The sequence below is a fragment of the Gouania willdenowi genome, unplaced genomic scaffold, assembly GCF_900634775.1.
Source record: "Gouania willdenowi unplaced genomic scaffold, fGouWil2.1 scaffold_268_arrow_ctg1, whole genome shotgun sequence".
Lineage (NCBI taxonomy): Eukaryota > Metazoa > Chordata > Actinopteri > Blenniiformes > Gobiesocidae > Gouania > Gouania willdenowi.
In genome coordinates this window covers 57,874-69,996 of record NW_021145025.1, presented here as the reverse complement: position 1 = coordinate 69,996, position 12,123 = coordinate 57,874, and the positions used below count along the sequence as shown (strand labels likewise).

General features: G+C 35.7%; 1 protein-coding gene across 1 annotated transcript; it reads right to left on the bottom strand.

Moving 5' to 3' along the window:
* Positions 1–3,576: 3,576 nt before the first annotated feature.
* Positions 3,577–11,895, bottom strand: LOC114459131 (metal transporter CNNM2-like; the record flags this gene model as incomplete). The annotated part of the gene is made up of 4 exons (XM_028441485.1): positions 11,640–11,895; positions 8,901–8,963; positions 5,139–5,195; positions 3,577–3,701 (listed from the first exon to the last, which is right to left on the bottom strand). Coding segments are annotated over exons 1-4 (309 nt in total), but the record flags the coding sequence as incomplete, so codon positions are not given.
* Between the last annotated feature and the right edge of the window lie 228 nt (positions 11,896–12,123).

Here is a 12,123-nt window from a genome sequence, read left to right as displayed (position 1 = left end):
TCCTCCACAGTTGTTAAAAGTGGTTCTCAACCAGAAGCCCTGGTTCACACCAGTGGGAACGGTAACGTTGGGCCCGCAATGCTGCACTCAGACAGATCCGGGACCGGGACACCTACAAGGCAGCCCGGGCTGCACTAACAGGGGCATCAAAACTGCAAAAAGAGGCAGTATAAAGAAATAGTTGAGGATAATTTCAGGGAACAACAGCTCAGACATGTGGAGAGCTAGACCCTCACAGACTACAACACAACAAGCGTTGTTTCTGCCTCACCTTAAAGCTTTTAAGTGACAGTAAACATCCAACACACACTAAAATTGACCTTAAAAAAAAAAAAAAAAAGTCTTTGTGCACCTTTTTTTTTCCCTTTCAGCAGTTCAAAAAGAGGGCGTCACGAATAACGTACCTACACATTCAGAATGTTGATGATTGTCAAAAAACTAAATAAAAATTTAAACAAATCACATAACAGACTGGCTGTCTATTATCACAGGAAATCTCTTTAACAACTCGGGTTTCAAGGCTCTATAACTATATTACAGGCATGTGGCAAGAGGAAGAATAACCCTGAGGACACCAATGTCATCTCTGCAATAGTGCAGCACGCATTTTATTCGAACAAATACCTGGTATAAGTGGGCAACATTGGGCAAAAAAAAAAGAGAGGGATTTCGTTAGATTTTTTGGATCTCACGCGTAGAATTTGCTGGGATGTCACATGTGCCAACCTCCGATTTCTAATCTGGATAATCTCATCGTGTCATTGGGTGTAATTCCAAGGTCGAAGATCTCCCCTGGACGCACGTCTGTATATATTATTTTCATATATATTTATCTATTTACAGATTCATTCACACCCCCAACTTCAGCTCCATTTATATAAATACAGTCCCTGGGGGTCTGTGTCCCTCCTTCTCAGAATACATCATAAACACATCACTAGAGTTTCTACAGGTTCATAGGTTACGTTCTTTCGCTTCTGTCGACATGCTGGGCTCGTCTTGTGTCTCTAGCTGTAGGATGCAGTGGGGGGGGTTGGAGTGACGGCAGGTCAGTTTTAAAAACCACACTTGCATGTATGTACATCATAAAAGGACAGGAGTGTGGGGAAGAGGGCGAGTCTCCCTGAGTCGCTGACTGGATCCTTGGACTGGAAGCGATACAGAGGAAGAAGCGCAAGTTGAAACTTGTCTGAAGGTTGTGGGCTGCTGGCTGACTTGGAATACATGGCGTTTACAGTTTAAAAAAAAGAGGATGAGGTGTTGTATTTGGATGCACACTGATGAGTCAAACAATCAGAAATTCCAATAAATCAGATTTTCAGGATAAACGACCATCTCCTTGAAAACCAGTTCACAGGGTCACAGGACCTGACAGAGCACCAGTCCGTCACCGTGTGACCAAAAGAGAGCAGAGGAGTTGAAATAACACGGTATCACCTCCTTTGTGAATGCACTGCTTTCATTTCTTTCGGCCAACAAACGACCAGTCACACGTTTGACTGTCCTGTGGCCAGGTGTGTAAAGGATGAGATTAACCAGTTTATCCAAACAGTGACACCTGGTGGTTCTCTCACAATATGGAAACAATAGAAACAGAATGGATAAAGTTGCTTAAGTGAAATTTCTCCCTTAGTCCTATTTAACTGCAAAAAAAAACAACAACTCATGGCATTTGTAGAGATGGTATCTATTAGTATAAAACTATAATTAAAACCAAACGGAGCATTAGCCGACACTTTATTAACAATTAGAGATATTTAATAAAAAAAAAAAAAAAAAAACAAAACAAGAAACTGCTTAAAATAATTAAAACTCTGGTTAGGAGGCATGCTGTACTGTATTTAATAAACTATATATAGCGGAAGATCAGGCAGGTTGGGATGGCGGCGTGGAGGGGAGGAAGGGGGTCAAACGTTATTTTCCAGCTGGCTGTGGTGGTTGGTTGTGTGCGGTGAGTTATGCTCGTTGCGGAGGAGAAGCGTCATCTCATCCGGCCCGTTTTCAACAGGATCTGGGTTTCAGGAACAATGATGCTGGCAGGTGGAGTCGTTGGTTGTGTTCGGACTGAGGCGTGCTGTACAGACGCGACGTCATCAGGCCGTTTTGGTATTGATCTTGTGTGATCTACGGGAAGGAAGGAGACGGAAACGTTATGGGGTTCGTCTTCAGTAGGAGGCGGAAAAAACACTCGTGGTGTGAAGCTGGGTGTGATGGTCCTGTGTGAGGTTTATCACAAGCGTCTCCAGCCACTTTTGTTTGCTTCATTTAAATTATTTTACACTTGTCTTACCGTATTTGAGTTACTGTGTAGGAGTTTGGGGAAAAATGTACAGAACTAACATCCAACAGTTATTCATAATGCAAAAAAAAAAAGAGCCATCAGGATTGGATTATTCTTCAACATAGCAGATTTTAAACTCCCAGACCTCATCCAACTCAAAACTGTCCAAATGATACATAAAGCACTTCCAAAGCAGTTGCAGAAAAGATTTCCAGAGAGAGAAGGGGAATATAATTTAAGAGGAAAATGACATTTCAAGATGCAATGTGCTAGAACAACAATGAAAAAGATGAGTATAACAATAGCAGGGGCTAAATTATGGAAGTGCCGAAATGATGAAATAAAACAAAGCAGCATCATAACCAGTTGAACAAGCTTTATAATACCGTACAACAACAATTTGACCTAGGATTATATGCATATAATAGTATAAAAATATATTAATACTCAAACATAAGAAAAAGTATATATTGTTGATAGAGCATATTATGAATTTAAATATTGCCACTATATTTTGTATTATTTCAAATTCAATTGATATTTGTGTAGTAGTGTATAATGAGCAGTAAAATATTAATATTATGTACATGCATGTGTATGTACTGTATGTATGTGCATACATGTACAGACCCTTTTCAAAAAATTTGAATATCATGGAAAAGTTGTTTCATTTCCATAATTCCATTCAAAAAGTTAAACTTTCATAGATTATAGATTCAGGGTCCACAATTTAAAACGATTTCAAGTATTTATTTGTTTATTTTTACATAAATTGGGCTTCCAGCTCATAAAACTCATGAAAAACAGGAATTCAAAAATTTAGAATACTGTGAAGAAATCACCATTTACTTCTCAATTTTTGCATAAAAAAGTGAGAGCATTGCAACCCAAATCATGACTGACTGTGGATATTTCACACTGGACCTCAAGCAGCTTGGGTTCTAATCCTCAGCCGTCTTCCTCCAAACCCTTGGACCTTGTTTGAGTCCGGTGTGGTGTCGAATCCCACTTCTGACATTTATTTTTTTTTACATATTAAACACAGCAAATTCCAGCACCTTTAAAAATACATAAACAAAAAAAAAGAAACATTTTAGGTTATTTCCTAGGTTAATGTTAGGGATAGGGTTAAAGTTTCATTTATTCAGACTGACAGTTGGCAGTCCAAACATGTCGGGAAATCAAAGTAAATTGACTGAATAAATTAAACCTAAACATATTATTTAAAAGAAAAAAAAAGGCAAAATTAAGTTGCTGGAGTTAAATCTAAATGCAACCGTGTGGGACAATGATACATTGATAATATCTATAATAGATCCAACCTTGACAAACTGCACGTCGGTGAGAGCTCGAACATAGAAGTCAGGTGTGTACTGCTGAACGGGGTACAACCCACTGATGTGTGACGGAGAATGAAAATCTGCACACAAAATGAAGAAAGAACATGTTGGTAACGGACTCCACTCAAAAGTGTGTTCAAGTGATAACCGTCTTTTAGATTGTCCTGCATACTAAACACTACAAAAGCAATCACATGATCCTTTATGTAATGATGTGAAATCATATCAAAAGAGGCCTTGTAAGTACTAGATGCAGTGCGTCCTTGAAGGCGTGTTAGGATTTCTGAAAAGAATAATTAGTGACACAAAAACAAGACACACACACACACAAATGTCAGAAAAATGCAAAGTGAACCAAGTCTTAGTCGGCGGGATGAAGGAGGAGCGAGTCATGTTATTTCAATCATTATCAGCTTCACATCTAAAACTCAAAGGCACGCGTCAGGTGTCTACATCTACACGAGCATTCTGTGTGTTAATCATCACGAGAATAATTCATTCCTCTACAGACGAGTGTTGTTGGACTAAAAGTGGTGCATGCTGCCCACAGAAGTGGAAGTAACACTCAAGTTCAATGACATCAAAACAAAAATCCTTAAACTCTCGTTAAAACACAAAAAAATTCTAATCCCTAAAAAAGTGAACTATTATTTGGTGCCCCTTGTGGGCTATTAAGGTATTGCACCCAGGACTGGCTACAGGATTAAACATGTTTAACAGATACTTTATTCCCTCAAAAAAAGATTACATTTGATAACACATAGGGAATAAATGCCAGTTGTGCTCATTTTTAAGGATGTCCTGATACAGCTACTTTAACTTCTGATATGATACAATATTACAGCTTTGGATATTGTGCAATACTGATATTGATCAGATGGGATTTCAGCATGAATCATACATACTTTCAATACTTACTTTGTGTGTCGAATGTTAGAAAAGGCTTAATCAAGTGATATTAGTCAAAATGAGTCAAACCAAAGTCAGCAACAGTAGTTATGAGTAAAACTGACCCATTGGTTCTTAACCAATAGTTTGCATAAACTTTAACCAGCTTAAACTTAATAATGTTTTACAATTGAATAAAATAAATGAAAACTAAATTAGAAGACACTGAAAAATAACCTCAATAAATCCAATAAAAAGAAAAACATGTATTGAAGTGCTAATATTAGAGATTTAATCTAATACTCTTTTTTTTGGTGATATTGGATCGATATTAGATATTAATATTGGATCGAGACACCCATACTATTTTCAGCATCATATTTTCATAAGAATTCATATTCTAGTGTGGGGATTCATTCTGATTGGGTCATAGTGGACTTAAATAGGAATAGATGATCAAAATACTAAAAGGAAAATAAATATAAAATTAGCCTAAAAAAAAAAAAAAAAATGATACTGGCAGAACTCTCTATGGTTGTATCTACACTACAGAATCTTCCACACGTGTCACTCACACACACTCATCTCCAGTCACGGATGCAGGCTTGTTACAAGGTGTGTGTTATTACCAGTTGGCGTGAGTCGTCCAGCGGGGTGCCTCAGTGAGTCATAGGAAACAGTTTTACCTGGACACATCAGCGGCATTAGCTTCATCAACGTCAACCAGTCTACTCAATTCTATCTAGTGACTAGTAGTTAGATTTCATTGTATTAGTTAAGAGCTTTGATTTTAGTTTTTAAAATGTGGAACATTAAAGATCCAGCAGGCACCGTTTGATTTCATCCCTTATTTAAAGCCCACCACAACATGATTATCATCCTATGCTAGTTAGCATTAGCAACAGGAGAAATATAAGTAAAGGTTGGTTGGTTTGACAATTAATGCATGTTTGTGTCTGGAGCTTTGGTTTTTTTTAATATATTGATAATAAACATGCATACACAGGTTAGCTAAATCTCTTAAGTTCATTTAACTTCCTTGAGTCAAAAACTGTGAAATATCAAACCAACCAAATACATGTAGTGTGCTCTTTATTCCATTAACAGTTTATATACTGAAGCAAAACAAAAATATTAAAACATATTTATATTTTTTTTCTCTCCACGTCAGCATTTGTCTTAGACTTGGTAGACCTCGATAGGAAATTATTCAAGGAGCCATTTCTTTAGACGTACCATACTTCTGACACTAGGTGGTAGAAATGTGGTAGTTATCAAATAATACAACTTAAAAGCGGCTTATTTGGTTACGTAACAATGACACAAAATGTAACAAGACCCAAATTGTTATTTGAAAAAAAAAAAAAAAGATTTAATAAAACCCAAAATGTAATAACTGGGCAATAATGTGACAAAAGTGCTGAGGCCAAAATGTAAAAAACAAAAAAAAAAAATGTGATAAAAACCTAAAATTTTTACAACTGCTCAATGATGTAACAAGATGCAGAGCCCAAAATGTAAAAACTTTAAGCGTTATTACATATATTAAAGCCTTATGGGGAATTGACACTTACCTTCAAATAAATATATATAAATATAAAGTTTATAGAGCGTCTTGCTAAATTACTGACTAAATTTAACATTTTGTGTTTTATTACCTTATTTTTTTTTATTTTTATTTTTTTACATTTCGGGCTCAGCTTTTTTGTTACAATATTGAACAGCTATTACATTTCTGGTTTTATTACAATTTTTTAATAATAATTCAGGACTTGTGACATTTTGGGTCGTTGTTACATAACCAAATAAACTATTTGATAACTACCACATTTCTACCAACAAGTGCCAGAAGTATGATACGTCTAAAAAAAAAAAAAATGGCTACTTGAATAAATCTTTTTTTTTTTTAAAACAAAACTTCTTTTCTCACCTTGGCAAACACTTGAACCTTATTTTAGGTCCCAACCCACAAGTTGAGAACCTCTGCCCTGTAATGAATTCCCCCACTGGATCTTTAAGCATTGTAGGTGTGAGAGGTTTATGGTTAGCCTACCTGTGATGAGTTAGTGTGAATAAAGTTATTATGGATGAATGAAGTGACCCAGTTCCAAAACAACAACTTTCACTACAAACCTGTGAGATCTTCACAACACTAAAGGAGTAAAGTGGTGCTTTTTGGAGCTGGGCAGTGAAATTATTAGTCTATGATCTAATGGGAAAGCTAATGATTTTTAATTATTAAACCACTGGTTCTCAACTGCTCTTGGATCGGGACGCAACTCCTACTAAAAATAACAAGCCATGGCCTAAACCTAGAAAACTGTTCAAATGTGAACGTGAAATAATCAAGATTATAATAGAGCAACATTAGAAAAAAAATGTAATGTACACAGTAAAACATTTAAAATCTAATTATTTTCTATGGAGCACAAATATTTCCTTGAGTACTAAACTACTACCCCATTATTTAGACAATAATAAACAGAAAGTGCAACAAAAAAATAAAAATGCGTTACTACTTAATCACTGAAAAAGTGTAATTTATTGGACCTTTTACCAACACAATGAGATTCACCACCAATTGTTAGAGATGTTAATTTCTGATATAATGATTTTATTTTAAAGGATACAAAAATATCCTTCAAAATAAGAGGACAGTTCTCTTTTCTTGACCAAGGAAAGACCTGCGACCTACTGTAAATATGTCTGTGTCCCACTTTGGTGTTCTGACCCACAAGTAGAGAACCACTGGATTAAACAGTATTGATGTAAGAAAGAGGAACATAATTACTAAAATTAGGTTGGAATAAATACTCACCCCAAAGCGTTACGTTTTTTTTTTAGCCGACATAAAAATGGTGACGTAAAGAAACGAGAGAAATAACTTGACGCTACGCGGAAGCATCTTCTGTAGCTTTGGTCGTTTAAAGATGAGGCAACTTGATCCTTGCAGGGGATTCACATCCCACCCTCTTCTTTAAAAGCTCAGACAATCATTTCCTATTCCTCCAGTTTAAAGCCAGTTTTGCACTAAAAACACTAAGTTTTTAGTAATTCTCTCATAATAACTCAATTTGAACAAAATTCATGAAGGTAAATATATATTGGGAAAATAGGAAAATAGAATGTGATGTGAGAAGTTGAAGGAAACATTTCAACAGGTACTAGGGCTGGGCAAAAAAAAAAATCTATTTAATCGATTCATTGAATTTGTAGGAAAAAAACCATTTTTATTTTGCAAATTCGAGTTTAAAAAATAAATATATATATATATATATATATATTATTTTTTTTCCCATTTTTGTTCCGTCCTTGTGAGTTCCTGTGGTGCAATGTGAGCCAGCCCCCTCTTTGTTTACCCTTTTAATTGTAATGTTATATGTTATAAAATATGTAGTTATCTGATTTCGTAATCAAAATTGAAGCTATTGTGAAGTTGCTGTTGCACTTTTGCTTAAACCTGGGTTAAAGCTTGAAATTGTTGAATGACAGAGCCTTATTTACTTTTTATTTTGGGATTGTTCTATACATTTTACCTCCTGAGGACAATCACAGCAATAAAGTTGCACTTTTGATATCATATCTGATGTTCGCAGTCATTTTTAAGTGCATTGAAAATCGAATCTAGAATTTTTCTTTAAAAAATCTGAGATTTTTTTTTTAGCGAAAATCCCCCAGCCCTATCAGGTACAAATTAGTTTTGCTATGACTGTAAATATCAGTATATACTTTTGTAAATATTTTTTTCTGTGACTTCATATTCAGATCACGCACATGTGAATATTTTCTTTGGGTTTAATTTTAACTTTACCGGTTCACATTTCTTCCCATCATATAAATAAATAATATTTTTATACAAGTTAAAATGTTAACATGCATGTACACATGTTTTTCCTTCAAGTTCTCGCATCTGATTCTACAAGCTCTCTCCAATTTTGCAAAAATATCTACCTTCTTAAAATATAGTGCAATAATCTGCATGTACAGCAGTTGGCAGACATGAGGTAGTGTAACAGCAATAAGGAATAGCTCAAGGACAACAACACCTAGTGTTTTTGAGTAAGTGTGGGGAAGTTAAACAATAGTTTAGGCTGCACGTGTTTGTTTTTAAATTAAATCCAGTGTACCTTAGACTTATCTTAATAATGTATGCATTCAATGGTAATATTAGATATAAATAACTGCAGTAAGAAGAAGAAAAAAAAGATGATACGCGCAAATGAGTCTACACAAATCCCTTTGGAGAAACAAGTCTCCTTAAAGTCCTTGAGCATGAGTGAAGAAACCTTACCCATGACCTACTATTAAACCTTTCAGGAATCTCGTACCCCCTCTGTTATCAGATGTTCATTAACCCTGCCTTACAGCACCCAGACATGCCGGCGTTTTACCTGGCAACCGAGAGAACAGAGAAAACCTCTTAAAGGAGAGGAGGCGAGGACGAGGTACAGCCACTGAGAGGAGAGAGGGAGGTGGGGAGGGAGGGAGGAGATGAATGATGGGACACAGGGGAGGGAGAGGGAGGACAGTCAATGAGAGCAAAGGGAGACAGATCTGTTTCCAGAAAGGACCAGGACATGCACCACCATGATGAGATGCTGCTCCGCTGAAAGAACATCACATCAGGTTACACGCTGTTTGGAGATGAAGTGGAAATGGGACCACTGACTGTTACGGAGCCTTTTCTGGACGTTGACTGGGTCAAACGATTGACAAAGTGAATAAATGTGGCTCATGAAGAACAGAAGGTCAAGCAAATATAAAAGCATGCTTCACAAAAGTCTCCTCGACACCTAAAAGACTAAAGTATGACATGAGCTGAGGAAAAAAGGCCAGGAATCAATGGCTGTTATGTTCTGAAAGCTGCATTTTAATCTGTCGTAGTTTATTGTTGTTAAAGTTATAAATAGCCATGAAAAGGTTGAGACCAACACAAAAAAGTATCATCCAAAGACAAAAACTTGGACTTCATTAACCCTTTGCATTATTCTCAATTTTTTGCAATGTAAATCAGCACTTAATGCAATAAACAAGTACAGTGTGTGTGTGTGTGTGTGTGTAAAAGGAGAAATGATTCCATAAGTGAAAGACAGAAGTCACAGTATTGTTTCACTTCCCCATAATGAACACAAGTCCCTACTTGTGCTCTCGAAGAACTCTTCATTTTTCAAAAAATTTACCAAAGTTAGGGCAGCTCAATTAATCGAAATTTGATTACGATTTCGCTTATTACACCCATAGATCACAAAAATAACAATCGAGAAAAATGATTAAAAAATATATAAATATTTTTTGCACATGTTTTATTTGCTAAATAAAACAAACCCACTATTTCGTTCATCTGCAAATAATGAAGCTCGGCACACACATGTTATTAATACTAACTTTGAGTTGTTTAATTCATGCACATGCAAACTCCTCCCCTCCGCCCCGCCCCCTCAAAGCCAAAGCTAGCCTGCAGGCCAACACGAGGAAAGTTGTTGCTCGTGGTCTTGAAACAAGGCAGGAGAAATGCATCAAAAATGCTTGGTAAACTTCTATGGGAACACTGTGTTTAGTTTTGTGCAATAGTGAACATTCATTATTTTAGTGTGTTTAAAGGGGACATATCATGCTAAATCCAATTTTTTAGCCCTTAAATGCATTTTGCTGTATATTTAGAGTGTTTAGAAGTACACAAAAGTTCAAATTAATCTCTTCAGGTGCTCTGTTGATATCTTTAGATTCTGTTTTGGTCATATTTTTCAATCTGTTTTGATTTTTCTATTCTCTATTACGTTTTTTGAACAATAACGTCACAGTATTTGCAGCGGAACTGCCAAATTAGGACATCAACTCCAGGCCCAACACTTCAAGCAATCCGCCATTTTTATTTCTCGCTTTTATTTTGTAGTCCAAGCTCAAGGATGCCGAAGTTACGAGAGGATAAGTCAAAATGTTCGGTTGTTGGATGTAGTAACCCACACGCTTCATTACAACGTCTCCCAGCATCAGAACCTTTTCGAAGTGTCTGGTTGAGTTTTATTTTTCACAGAAATGTACCCACATCTGTGGGTAAGGTCATTTTTGTGTGCGCGAAGCACTTCAAGGATGACTTCTTCAGCAACCTCCGCCAGTATAAAGAAGGATTTGCTGAAAGACTTTGTCTGATTGAGTTAAATATTTTGTAAATAACGTGTGAATAAACATTTTCTTCGCCGCTAAATAATTGTATCTTTTCTATCAAACTACAAAAAGGAGGAATAGGGTGGAGTTGAACCGAGTGTCACCTCTGCAACCTGGAGTGGGGGCGGGGTATGAAGTGTTTCATTTGCATTTAAAGAGACAGCACCAAAACGAGTTGCTCTCAGAAGCACATCAGAAAAGGGGCCTGTGGAGCTATAATAATGAGGAATTCAGATCCAAGCATTGCAGTTCCGCTTTATATAGACCACAACTGTATGATTTCTATCTAAAAAGGAAGGACTTAAATGCATGATGTGTCTCCTTTAAGGATTTTATTTATTTATTATGTTTAAAGAATATATTTTATGCTTTTATTGTACAAAAAATAAATAGCTATTTGGTTGACAAATAACAAGTTGACAAAGGGTAGTGATTTCAATTATGACTAAAACAATATTTCTATAATCGAGCAGCCCTAACCAAATTTCACTGTAAGTTTACCAAAAGAAAAAACTAATTGTTTCATTTCAAACTTGGTTTGAAATTTATAAACTTAAAATCTTTAACTGTACAGAGTGAAACAAATAATAAATATGGAAATACAACTCTAGAAAAGTACATGTGGAATTACATTAAAATCATTCCAACAAAACTAACAAAAGTTTATCCTCAATTTTCATCAATGAGGTATGAGTCAAACAAATGCCTTGATAAAAAAATGATTGTACTAACGTGAACTAATAGTGATAAAGTGAACAATAAGGATTCTCTGATCATCTCAAGCACAAAATGAAATACATTTGACCACAACAATACTAAACATTACTCCAATCCTTTAAATCAGGATGAACAAAAACATGGAATAGTGCTTAGGGTTGATAATATATGCCTCTCAATAAATACACTGTTCACTACAACGTAATTTCACTGCTAGAGGAGTGGAGTGGGAAAAGGTTGCAACTCACCCAGCGTGGGAGCACTAAGCGCCATGACGCCGTAGAACGAGAAAGGTCCGGTCTCAAACTTCATGTTCTCATTGCCGGCCTCGACCTCTACTTGACCCTGAGGAAATAAACACAAACTTAGACATTCAATAATCAGCTCAATTTAATCAGTACAACCAATAAAATAAAAAGATAAAAATATAGACAATAAATTGATTTAAATTCACACTTTAGATAGCTTTTGAAACTCACTGGGCTACTCGAGGAACCAACATGACATAATGATTTAAAAAAAAAAAAAAAAAAAAAATGTATGAAGATTAGCAACCACCATGGTGAAAGCTAATGGGAATCCAATGAACAAATAAACAAATTATGAAGAGAAATATGACAAGAAAATGGGATTTTTCAATTTTTAAGTTCTGCCTTTGGTTAAAATTTTGTCAAAATCCTTTTAATATTTTTGACATAATCCTCCTCACGGACAAACAACTGAATAAATAAA